The sequence below is a fragment of the Hydra viridissima genome, unplaced genomic scaffold, assembly GCF_058129835.1.
Source record: "Hydra viridissima isolate aposymbiotic clone 2 unplaced genomic scaffold, HvirCarnegie_v1 scaffold_2, whole genome shotgun sequence".
Classification (NCBI taxonomy): domain Eukaryota; kingdom Metazoa; phylum Cnidaria; class Hydrozoa; order Anthoathecata; family Hydridae; genus Hydra; species Hydra viridissima.
Window position 1 is genome coordinate 17,507,583 of NW_028324301.1, and position 13,007 is coordinate 17,520,589.

The 13,007-nt window shown below is 28.2% G+C and overlaps 2 protein-coding genes across 4 annotated transcripts; both read right to left on the reverse strand.

The window, feature by feature from the left end:
* Positions 1-286: 286 nt before the first annotated feature.
* LOC145184544 (protein lin-37 homolog) lies at positions 287-5,121 on the reverse strand. Of its 3 annotated transcripts, none has more exons than XM_090077284.1 (10): positions 4,605-5,121; positions 4,487-4,522; positions 3,001-3,041; positions 2,802-2,846; positions 2,676-2,706; positions 2,259-2,415; positions 2,085-2,119; positions 1,893-1,971; positions 1,683-1,756; positions 287-425 (listed from the first exon to the last, which is right to left on the reverse strand). In XM_090077284.1, the coding sequence occupies exons 1-10, from the start codon at positions 4,688-4,690 to the stop codon at positions 338-340; spliced, it is 672 nt and encodes a 223-aa protein (XP_089933410.1). In that variant the 5' UTR covers positions 4,691-5,121; the 3' UTR covers positions 287-337. The 3 variants fall into 3 exon arrangements, with proteins under 3 accessions (XP_089933410.1, XP_089933412.1, XP_089933411.1); XM_090077286.1 differs by having other exon boundaries at positions 2,526-2,706; positions 4,605-4,720; XM_090077285.1 differs by lacking the exon at positions 287-425 and adding an exon at positions 871-1,090.
* Positions 5,122-5,284: 163 nt separating this feature from the next.
* Positions 5,285-5,888, reverse strand: LOC145190093 (calcium load-activated calcium channel-like). Its single transcript, XM_080066866.2, has one exon. The coding sequence runs from the start codon at positions 5,886-5,888 to the stop codon at positions 5,337-5,339; it is 552 nt and encodes a 183-aa protein (XP_079922992.2). The 3' UTR covers positions 5,285-5,336.
* Between the last annotated feature and the right edge of the window lie 7,119 nt (positions 5,889-13,007).

Below are 13,007 nucleotides of genomic sequence, written 5' to 3' on the forward strand. Positions count from 1 at the left end.
TGCACTATAGACATTTCGTTTAGGTCAACTTTCAACGGTAAAAAACTAAGGTTTTAAACAATGTCTTTTTTGTGTATTTTTTTATTTTTAGGTGTTGCAGATAATTTTGAAGTGTTAAGTTTTTAACTTAATGACGTTATCTTATTTGTTAAGAAATTTATTTGTAAAATATAATTATTTATTAAGATATTGAAATAAATAAGAAATATAAGCACACTGCTCCAACATTAAAATTTTTTTTTTTTTCGACAATTATAAATCCCATTTTGGGATATTTATTCAATTCTTTAAAAGTAATCAATTTTTTTTTGTTAAAAAACCAATACAACTTAAACTATCAAGTAACGTGGGGAGTAAATGCCTTCTTCAGTATTAATAAGCTTTGAAGGTTACACTGTTGCGTTCGCAACGAATGCTCTCTCCACCTAGAAGAGAAAAATATCCATTTTAAACTCAAAAATTAACACGGAAAAATAATATTTAGAAAACTAAAAAACGTGCTTTCAAACCATGTCCATAGTTAGCGGAATTAAAGCTTAAGTGATTTTCTGGCTTGCAAATGTTCAATTAATTTTTTTTTAAATTTGATAAAACGTACGTATAAAATGCATTATCATTTGAAAAGAATGTTTTAATAAAGCGCCCACAAGACATTAGCAAAAAGATTTTCTATGAAAATCACAAAAGGATCATAAAAACGGATATAAAAACAGAAGTATAAATCTAAAACTCGTTTATTAATAATTCTCGTCATACGTCAAATATATGAACTACATATTTGACGTATAAAGCTGACTGAAACAAGAACAAATATCATTAACTAATATTTTTTGAAAGATCAACTGTAGAATTCTAAAAGAGACATCGTTATTTCTTTTTGATTGATTTAAATTCTTAATAATAGCAATGAGTTTCAAGCATTACTTGCGAAGTTATTTAATTGAAACAATACACATACAACAGTTAAAAAAAAAAAAAAAGCTAGGCGTTTTGTTCAAAATAGAAATACAACCAAATTTAAATACCATGTTGTTAAGCTACGCAAGTTACTTCTGGAATTTTTCGCTCATTAAATTAGTTTTTAGCTCTCCTAAAAAAATATCAAAACTACATTCCTTAACCTACCTAAATAAGATCACATAATGTGCTTCTATATATGTAATCGTCTAATTTATAATCTTTTATTGTCTTGTGTATTCAGAGAAATCGTATTCCATATTTCTGGAGCTTTTTGTCGCGCAGTGCAATTTCACTATAAGTTAAAGATTATGGCAAAGCACTAAGGAGAAGCAAAAGATTTATTAACAAAAAGAAGCTAAAGGGTTGTTAAGGATTTAAAATTTAAAATAATAGGTCCCCTTGAAGAAGATTGAGAACCCCAACCTCTACATCACGTTCGTACTTACACCAGTTATCCGTTAAGCTATTGCGCATAAGTATTTCGTACTTACGCCTACTCGCTGTTAGTGAACCATGCGTAGGCTGACTTAATTTCACTATTTAGTAATAATTTTTCAGTTAATGAATTAATATCAACATTAAATAGAAAAATCAGAGTTTCGGTTTAACGTACACATAGTACATAAAACCTAAGCATTCAGTTTTTTAAAATGTCAATTTTAAAAGTGGAAACGGGTAATTTTCTCAGTTTTTGAACAGGCCTACATAAAGCTATATATTACCTGTTCTTCTCTTTTCTCCATCTCAACATATTTTCTCTGCGTAATTTATCAATATCTTCCTCACTGTCGATCATCTATTTCAAAATTAAAAATGTAAATACATAGAATGTGATGACCATTCTTTTCTGGAATTATTTTGTATAGGCCAACTAAAAGTTTTTTACTTTAGAATGAATGTATCAAAAATTTTTGTATAACTTGAAATCTTACATTTTCCACTAATGTAGTTTTTATAGGAGGTGAAACAGGTTTTGGATATGGAGGACTTTCTTCTTCAGCAGAAGGTAACCTACAAAACAAAAGAGAATATATATAAAACAAAAGAGAAAATATATGTAAAACAAAAGAGAATATAAAAAAATTAAAAATTACGTTAAAACTGCTTACTAAAATAATACTTACTCATAAATATTTTCATCATTGTCATCTTTCATATCCTATGTAAAAAAATAAATACATATTGCAATATTTCATACAAAAATTGACAAATTTTTTTTAAAAAATGAAAAATTAAACCAAATAAACAAAACAGGGATTCATCTAATAATTATTCCAAAAAAATTTTTTTTTGTTTACAGGATCTGTCATCTGTTGACTCTTGTTTTCTATCTGGTGTTTCTCATTTGACACATCTATATTATTTTTCATCCAAGCTCTCATCATTACATACAAAGGAGTATTTTCGTTGAACTTAGCCAAGTCAACATGGCGATCAAATATTTTTACGACATAACTAGGATAAACAATTTACATTTATATTAAACTCTGATATTTTTAATATAAAAGAAATAAGAGATTTCTAAACCAATGACTATATTAAAAAAATATTTGATAAAAATTTACCTGGCTGAAAATTGAATAGAGAATGGTGATCAATCATAAAAATAAAATTTAAAAACTTTAACTAAAAAACACTTGAGCACATAAAATATGAAAACGATACCAATCACTATTTTAATCAAACAAAACTTAAATCAAACAGTAAAAACAAACCAACTTTGATTGGAATCATTAATACTGTAGTCTAAAGAAACACAAGAAAACATAAAATTAAAATCAGTTTCTCTCGTGAAATTCGATGAAAACAAAATGAAAAAAAAAATACTAAATAAAAACTACCTTCGTCAAATGAGTCTTTCTTCTTCTTTCGTCTAGGTGTCCTTGCTAAATGATATTTAATCCAATGAATTAAAACTTGTTAGCTGTCAAAAAATGTTCAGTTGCACATTAAAAGTTTAATATTTTTTGTAAACTTTTTGAAACATTAAATTCATTTTTAAAAAAATCAAGTATTAACTTAAAGTATGTAAAGACTCACAAATGTTATTTCTTTTTGATGGTGTTGATACCCAAATATCACTAAAAAGAACTTTCATAAATTAAAAATAAATTTACTCTTCTTCTTCAAATTTTTTATAAAACCAATCGATCATGTAATGGAGATACATATATCTTTAGGATTCATTACATATATCTTTAGGATTATTAGTCTAATATAAATAACTTTAAAAATCAATTTAGATTCAGATGTCTAATATTTTTAGTATATTTGGTGTTAAGAATAACACCTGTAATACCTATACTACCATAATATCCAGCCTGTAAACCCATTCATGTATAAGTCCAATTGAGCTTAACCCAACTTGTGTATAAGCCTACTTATTTCAAAAAACTTTTCAGATTAATAAAATCTCATGATCATTCGATAAAAAAACTCTGAGGAAATTAAGAAAGTGATCATTCAATGCTGTGGTGACCTTGACAAAACCTTGAAAAAACAGTAATATTGCACATTAACTTTAACAGCCCTAGGTAATGGTCAAAAAAAAAAAAGTATAAAATAATAAACAACTACTATAAAATAATGAGTATAAAATAATAAACAACTACTCTTCAACTTCCCAGAGAATATTAAACAAAGCTAGGAAGTTAGAGAAATTACATGGCAAATTTGCAGAACCAGCAAGAAAAGAAGTAAGAAGCATCAGTAAGAAAGTTAAAGAAATGGTTTTTAAATTCTACCAACTTAATGAGCACCTTCAATGTGAACAGGCAAGCTAAATATTTCTGTTAAAGTTGGTGGTGAAACAATTACAAAATAGACCAATCAGAACTGCTTAACATTAAGATATCTTAATATTGATACAAGGACATTAAGATAGTAAAGATAACATTATAATACAGCATAAATTTTTTTATGACTATTGGCTTTAAAAATATAGGGTTTGCTAAAATTATTTTTGATTTAATTTTTGACACACTTAGAATTAGTTTTTGTATGGTTCTAACTGTAATTTTTTTATTTTGTAGTGTATTTTAATAAATTTTTAAAAGTAAAAATCAAATATTTTAGTTTTTCTGATAAATAAATGCTGATTGATTAGGTATTTATTTCATCTTAGTAAATGATTGGAAATATCAAATTTTAAAATTTTTTAGTTTGTTACTTTTTTTTTTTTTTTCTCTTAGTTTTCCAGGAGTTCTGTACTTTTTTCAATGACCTAAATTTTACACATTCCCTTGAATCGCCACTTTTTTTTTGCTGATATCACTAATATGGATTGTAAAAAGTCAGTAAACAAAAATTTAAGGGTTCAACTAACACATTTAAAATAGAATAAGCTATTAATTACATCACACAACCAGTTTTTTTTATTTACTTTTACATTTAGCTATTTGAGAAGACAAACTACCAAATTTATTTTAGAACTAAAACAACTAAAAGAGATTGGATACTCTAGAAGTCAACTATGTACTATTTTGCAGGTAACCTAAAAATTCATAAAAAAAAACTGTTGTATTACTTTTTGTCCCCGGCAACATTTTCATCTACAGATAATCTAAAGACAAAAGATTAGTGCAAAATTATTCAAGTATCAAGAATGACTAAATCAAAATAAAACCTCATATAATATAACAAACCTTAGACCTGCACTTTTGTCTGCCATTTCATTTAAAAGAGCATCTAACTTTGATCGAGCTTCAATTATATCTCCAGTCTCTAACATTCTTTTGAATTATTTTGTACTTGTACTTAAAATATTTATAAAAAATCACAATCAAGAATAGCTTTTCAAGAATAGTTAGAATAGTTAATAGTCAGAAAATTAGAATTATAGTTGATGACTTCAACTCAGAATAAGTGAGTGTAAGAATGTCAATGGAGTTAAATTTTAATCACATTTAATGTTTTAAAATTATAAAGTTAGTAAAAAAAGACATGAAGATAGAAATAATACTGTTGTAATCTACATAACACAAACCTCTTTTAAAACTAAAATTAATCTACTAAGATAAGCTTTAATGCTAATACTTAATTAAGTTTTGCAATACCCTGATATCCTAACATAAATGAAAAAAAGACCCAAACAATTTGGCATCTTGATAGTAAGCTTTTAATTATTCTTCACATTAGATATAAATTTAAAATCTAGGAAACAATATTACATTATGTGTTATGCATTGTTTAATTAATGAATAATCATAACAAAAAGAATACTCATTGAAAAGAATACTTGAAAAGAGTATTCATAAGAACAGGTTTTAAAACAACATTTTTCATGCTTTAAAAATACTTAAAAACAAAAAAAAGAATACAGCACTTTGAATTTTATTAATCTCTTTAAAAACAATACCTATTTTTGTAAATGCTTGTTATTTAGGCACTGATGGGGGAGAAAATATTCCACCACCAGCCTTACTAACTGCTCGAGATGGCATAAAGCCCAACATTTTCTGAATGTTTTGACGAATAGCCATGGTACAAATTATGTAAAAGAAAATAAAAGAGCAATCAGTGAAATCTTCTCCTCGAATGTTGCGATGTGAAAGGCCATGAAACCAAGAGATAGGATTAAATGGTAACTTAGCAACTACTCTTCCATCAAAGATTGAGTTAAACATTCCCATAAGAGCTGTAAAAGTAAAACCAATAGCAAACATTGATTTCATCTTCACCATTGATAGATCTCGATTTTGATTCTTTAACTTTTCTTCAACACGTTCAATCTTTTTCTTTTGACCACTTTGTTTAGAAATGTCTGTCATTGCCTCCTTTTTCTTTTCAAGTTTCTTTGTATTCTTTTCAACTTCAACAGACAACTTTTTGTAATGATCCGTTCGGTAAATAAGGACATAGGTTAATCCTTCACTTAAAAGTGCAGTTGCCAAAGCAATGAATACAATTAGTATGGTATCCTCAAGCATCTTTATTTTCTAAAAATAAATTTTAATTACAAATATTTATGCTAAAATACTACTGAAGTTTTTATTACAAAAAATTTTTTTTCAATTATATTTACTATTTTTATTTTATATTATATCACATTTGTTATCTATAATCAAATATTGTAAACCTTCATAGATGGTTAGGACATTATGCAGGTAGCAAACAGAATATGTGTAAAAAAATCAAAACTTTTAGATTGAATGTTAATTTTCCAATAGAATACTAATCTTTTTATTTTTATAAAAGATTTATTTTTTTGAAAAAAATTTGTTATATACTTCAGAGAAGCTGGATTTGATTTAACTATAAACTTATTTCAAATTATTAGCATGTAACTATTCATTATAATACTTATATCACTGTATAGTACTAATGATATTAAATTAGTATTATACAGTTACTAATTTAAATGAAAACTTTCGTTTATTTTTAAGTCTAAATTTTAAAGATTGAACTTTAAAGAGGGTTATTTTGACTATAAAATATCTATAAACATAATTTTTTTTCTGTTTAGGCTTTTTGAATAAGCAGCATGAGTTTCTAAAACAAGTAGCTAATATTTTCCCAATAACAGTTTAGAGAGGCACACGACATTAGTTAATTTTTCTAAATTACGGCACTCAATGAACGATCTAAGGTCCGAATTGAGAAAGTTGCTGCTAAATAAAGGAGTTCGCATCGGTGTTTGGTTTTTCAGTTTTTAAAGAATTTTTGAGAATAGATTACAAGTTTTTTTTCTTTTTTTTTTTGTTTTTTTTTAATAAGAAACTAGTACTAGAAGCCCCAAAATTTAAAGACACTATTAGTACTAAGTTACTTCTCAATAAGAAGCTTATTTTATCAATATTTCCTAATTTGTGTTCTGTTCAGGAACAAACCTGAGGATTATATTAAATTGAATGATATTAATGGAATTCAAATAACTTTAATTGACCGTAAAACATTTTTTCTAACTTGTTAACTTGTTTTTAAATTGGATTTAAATTACATTTTCTCTCTTTCGATACTTAAGAATCTCCTACGAAACTCTTGAGAAACTTTTAGTACTTGAGTTGAATTTTCTGAAGATTATTACTGTTTATGCCTTTAAAACAGTAAATCTTTAGATATATAAATTTTTTTCTTGGAATCTTTTAGCAGGGCATGTCTTAATATATATTTCAAATTTGATTTATTTCAAATGACTGATATAGAAGTTTGTACCTTATTCTTTACTATTTGTTAAGAACCAAAAAACAAAACGCCGCAACTATGCATCGCAAAGCGGAAATAGGATTTTGTACATTTTTTTAGCGATATTTCATATTTAAACTTTAAAAAAAAAATTTTTTTTTGCATTCAGTTTTTAATTCACTTTAAAAAAAATTTTTATTAATTTTTTTAAACTTTTAATATTTAAAGGCTTTTTTCAAGGTTTAACAAAGCTCATGCTTTTGTTAAAATCCTTTCAAAGTATACGATAAATGTTAAATTTCTAAATCATTTTTTGCGAATTTAAAATTATCATATATTTAATTGAATGTAAAACTAGAAATAGAAAAAAAAAAGGTTTTGGTATCTTTTTGTTGCTTTTTTTTGATTTTTTAAACATTGATTGATTTGAGCATGTGGTCACAGAGGTCGCCTTGTTTTTTTTTAATAAAATATTTACTCTGAAACCATGCTTTAAACTCATTTTTACAACTGTGACTTTTATTTAAAAACTGGCTAAATCTTTGTAGTAAATTAAAACTCCGTAGTTCAATAACATACGGTTTTTTGATTCGGTCTCCGGACTATGTCTTAAGTTTTACCTTTAAGTTTTAGGACATTTTCTTAAGAGTGTTTGAGTATCTTTTGGAGGAGGAAGATTATTTTATTAAATGTTTAGCACAGAAGGAACGTGATAACACACATCTTATTTGTAAGGTGGGAGGTGAGGGTCAAAGTGACAAATCTGAGTTTCAAAATGCAGCAACTGTAAAGAGAGGTGTGGATGATTGCACTGTGTATAGTATAGTTTTTTCATGTTGAAGATTTGAAGTGGAAATAAATAATATGGAAAAGTTGTATTCCAAACAGTCCAAATGCAACCTGTCATTTCAACCAATCTTATCTTTTGTTTTACAAAAGAGACTGCTTTTATTCAGGAGAAATTTGAACATTTTCAAATTAAAGTTTTGTTTGTAAATAATATTTAGTTTACACTACATGAGAACACTTTTTTTGTAAATTCAAGTTAGTCAACTATACCACAATGAATGATGGTAGATTTGCAGAATGGGTCTTCAATACTATTTGCAAACTCCCAGCTGTGAAACAAGGAAGAAAAATTCTACCAAAGAACACCCGCGAATTTATTGAAAACAAAAAATATTTCAGCTGTGATTGAAAGGATTTTATGTTTGGATGCCACTATGATTAAAGTATTTACATGAACTGTACAACCACAAGACCATATATAAAAGTTTTCGAGCAGAACTTTGAAACCCTGTTCTCATTTCTAACAATACGCTTTTAAAAGTCATTCCAATGTCACAGTCTGTGCATAGGGTAGTAGTTCATGATGTTCCTATCATTAAATCTTTTAAGTATCTAATAGATTCTTTGTGTGAGAGTGCCATTGAAGCTAGGAACAAGACCAACTAAATTGCATGAGTAGGCCATGTACATTTAACTTCTTTTGCCAAAAATACTAGGGATGCAGCTAATTAGTTATTTATGACATCTAATATATACCTATATTGCAAGAAGAACAAAATGCGGCAAGTATAAAAGCCAGAACAAAATGATGGTTCAGCTGATATTCTTAGGATAAATATTTGAAAAAGCTATGTGTATCTCTAAATTTAGATATTTAATGTTATTGTTTAAGTTTATTAATGATACATTTTAGAAAAAGTATCGGTCATAGCCAATCTATTTTTTTATAATCATAATTCTTTAATTCATGTAATTAACACAGCATGTTTTTTTACGTTTGAAAAATTTAAAAAATTACTAATTTTCAGAAAAGTTTAAACATAAGAAACCCAATCTTTTACGTTTGAGGAAGAATTGCGTCAGTTAGCCTCAAATTGACTCAACTTTGCCTCATGCCTTTGTTTTCCTCAAAAATGTGTCTAAAATCCAATTTCTACTTACTGATGTGTAGTGCAATTCTTGAAGGCTAAGATGTTAAGTATGGCTTCTTTGCCGTCTTGTCTTACATTAAGGGAAAACGCAAGATGTAAATTGTAGTATCGCTATCAGTTGATATTGAACCAATTTTAACAATTTTTGAATATTATTTAAAGTTTTTGTATGAATCAGAGTTAATACTTGATACTTTCATGTGAATAGGGACTCCTATTTGACACTTTCAAATGAAAGTGTAAAGAGGTTATGTGAACCTACATGCCATCGTTGTAAAATAAAATGCAGAGAGAGAACGCTATACATCATTAAAAAAAGTTTTTGTTAAAAAATAAAACAAAGTCAGAAACTATCAGAAAAAGTTCAGAAAAAAGTATTTGGTTATTATTGAATATCATCATTATATACGGATAAATTAACCTCATTCATCTTCTTAAGTTATGCTCACCTTCATCTCGTGTAGGTAACTCCCGGTCCGTGGAATGTTTTTATATGGCTCTGGGACGTGTTGCTGCTTAATTGCTTCAAAAAATTGAACGCGCCAAATGGTATTTTTGTGAACGAGAACGAAAACGAGAAGGAAAATTAAAACATTTTGTTAACGAGAACAAAAACAGTTCTCTTGCAGCCAAACGATCCTAACCTCTCCTTGACCCCACGTGTGCAATACCTCTGTTAGATGTTGAGCATACACAAATCAGAGACGGCTTATAAGGAAGGTTTATTCCAGATAATGAAGTACAAATTGAACTCAACAAATATTTTATTGAAATTAGGAACAGACCTATGTGCTAAAATTCTTTAAACTATTGGAAGGTAAGACGTGCCGTTTACCCTCATCTTACACCATTAGCTAAAGACCTCATTACAGTTCCTGCAACGTAAGCATATGTTGAAAGACTTTTTTCAGTCTGTGATCTGTGTTAAAATAGATGAAGAAATCGGATATCAGCGTTATTGAAAAAGTGAGTCTTCTTAAAACTAAACTATTATCTAGTCTAAAAATAAGCTGGTAATCTTGTAATCACAACGCATTTTAAGTAGGGTAGAGGGGGGCAGTTTAGGACAGGGGTAGTTTAGGACAATGCGAATAATCCAAAAAATACTAACTCTTCAACAAAGTTAAATATATTCGTCGACTGAAAATACTTTCACACGTAAGCGTCATAGGATTTCTTTCACAAAGGCAATCAGGTAGCTTTTCTACAAACGTTTTGTGGTTTTTGATATTTTTTCTAATTTTTTTAATTCTTAAGTGTAAGGATTTACAAAGAAATTTACTCCACCCAAGGAATTATTTTTTGCATTTTCTGTGAAAGGTATATGTTCTGCGACGTAAATAAAAAAATTCAACGATAAAACATAAATTCTTCACAAAAAAATTGTGGAATGTTTCCTGAGATCAGGGTTGAGGCAGGATTGGACGATTTTCACGGGGTACATTTGGACGTGTTGCGCGGATCATAACAAACTTTTCAAATAAAATTATACAAAGTTTAAAAATGGTGCGCAATTATAAAAAAAAATGTGAAAGATTTATAAACGAGGAAAATTTAAAAACTGCAGTTAAACATGTTTTTGATAAAACAATGAAGTTAAGAGAAGCTGCAGGTGCATTTGGGTTCTCTAAAAGTACGTTAGCTTACAGAATAAAAATGCTCAGAAATAATAGAAAATCGAAAAGTGATAACTTTTCAACCAAATATTGTGTGAATCAAGTATTTACTAATGCAGAAGAAGCTATGTTAGAAAAATATATGTTAAAATCATCAAAAATAAATTATGGTTTAACTTATTACCAAGCTAGAATTTTAGTATATGAATATAGTAATGCTTTGAAAAAATGTCCTGAACTATGGAGCCAAAATAAAATTGCTGGCATTGAATGGATGAAAGGATTTATGATAAGACACAAAAAGCTTTCTCTGCGCAAACCAGAAAATACAAGTCTATCAAGAGCAACAAGTTTTAACCAACAAAATGTGAATGAATTTCAACTCAACTTAGAGAAAGTACTCTGTAAGTCAAAATATTCTCCAGAACGCATATTTAACATAGACGAAACAAGTGTCATGACTGTTTTGCAAGAACCAAATGTCATAGCTCAGCGTGGTCAAAAGCAAGTTGGTCAAAACGTCTCAGCTGAAAGAGGGCAGCTTGTAACTATGTGTGCTGTTATTAATGCAGTCGGAAACACTGTACCACCAGTTTTTATTTATCCTAGAGCAAGATTTCAAGAGCGTATGCTAACAGGAGGACCTAATGGTTGTGTTGGATTTGCTAACAACCCTAGTAGTGGATGGATGACAGGAGAACTTTTTATACGAGTGTTCAAACATTTAAAGTTCCATTCAAAGTGCAATAAAGAAAACAAGATTTTGTTATTACTAGATAACCACGAAAGCCATTGTACTATTAATGCAATCAACTTTTGCAGAGAAAATGGAATTGTTTTACTTACATTCCCACCACATTGTACATATAGACTTCAACCTCTTGATGTTTCAGTATTGGGTCCTTTTAAACAAAAACTTTCTGTATCTCAAAATGACTGGTTGTTAAATCACCCAGGAAGAACTATAACAATTCATGATTTAGCCAGTATAGTAACCCCTGCATATAATAGCTCATTTACACCAAATAATATTACTGCAGGGTTCAAAAAATGTGGTATTTTTCCTTTTTCAAGAAATGCATTCACAAATGAAGATTTCGACTGTTCAGAGGTAACAAATCAAAGCCTTAATTACATCTCTTATCAATCTAGTAATAATGACAATAATAAAAAAAGCTACATAGATTTTAAAATTTTAAATGTTATTGATCATTCTATAGTAAAAACTTTTGAAACTACTGTGCCAAATAATGAGCCACTTAATGCATATAAAAACTCAACTGATGAGCCGTCACAGCCATCTGCACCAGTTTTATCTCCTGAAATTATTAGACAATACCCAAAAGCACCTCCAAGAAAGAAAACATCAAGAGGCAGAAAAAAAGGAAGATCAAGAATTTTAACAGACACACCAGAAAGACCACCAAAAACAGAATCTATAACTTACACAAAACAGAAAATATTTAACAAGCATATCAACCCCCCAAAAAATTAATTAATGCAACAGTCTCTAGCTCTACCTGTATGCACAATAAAAGTAATTCTTGTTTGCAAAATAAAACAAGTTTAAATTTTAAAAACAAGCCTGTTGTATACACAGAAAAATTGAAAACAGAAGCATTAAATCATGGAGATTTTTGTTTAGTCCAATGTGCTTCAACAGTTAACAATGCAACGTTAGCTTTTGTTTGCAGAATTGAAGAAATAAATGGAAACATTTTGGTTGTTAATTTGTTGAATAAAAAAGTAGGATTTAATATTTTTTACTTTCCTGATATACAAAATAAGTGGTCGGTGCCAATTGCAGAAGTCTTAGCTAAACTTCCTATGCCAAACAATGCAGGAAGCATTTCAAGAGGTTCTGGTATAATATTCAAATTTGATTTTTCTACATTTAAACTTGGTTGAATGTTATGAATTCTCTTAATTCGAACAAAAAGAAAAATTTTATGTTTATCTACATCCATTTTATATTCACACTCTTTGTTTTTGTTATTAATATCTTTTTATTAATAAGAGTGATATGTGATTGAAAAGCATTTTCATTTTAGTTTATTTGAATATACAAGAAAACTCATTAATGGTTTGAGATCTTTATAATTATGTTACTCCTAATAATTCTGTTGATTCTGTTATTGTTAATAATTACTGCTAAACGAAAAAATTAGGCTTTAAGAAACATTTCTTTTCTTTTTACTATATTTCCTAAACTGCCCCAACATTGTCCTAAACTATCCCCACTTGTGGGGTAGTTTTGGACAATAGGTAGCTTCAATTTTAAGAAAAAAAATAACCATAATTTATTTGAACTAGCTCGACTTAGCTTTTTTTTGAATAACGAATGCCTAAATTACCTTTTTCAGCAAAA

What these genes read in the sequence shown, in the direction of transcription:
- LOC145184544 (XM_090077284.1), bottom strand. Translation starts at nt 4,690, where the DNA reads ATGTTAGAGACTGGAGATATAATTGAAGCTCGATCAAAGTTAGATGCT. An exon ending in AATGTTGCCGGGGACAAAAA is followed by an intron (nt 3,042 to 4,486) that starts GTAATACAACAG and finishes AGTTCTTTTTAG; the next exon opens with TGATATTTGGGTATCAACAC. An exon ending in AATGATGAAAATATTTATGA is followed by an intron (nt 1,972 to 2,084) that starts GTAAGTATTATT and finishes TTTGTTTTGTAG; the next exon opens with GTTACCTTCTGCTGAAGAAG.
- LOC145190093 (XM_080066866.2), bottom strand. Translation starts at nt 5,888, where the DNA reads ATGCTTGAGGATACCATACTAATTGTATTCATTGCTTTGGCAACTGCA.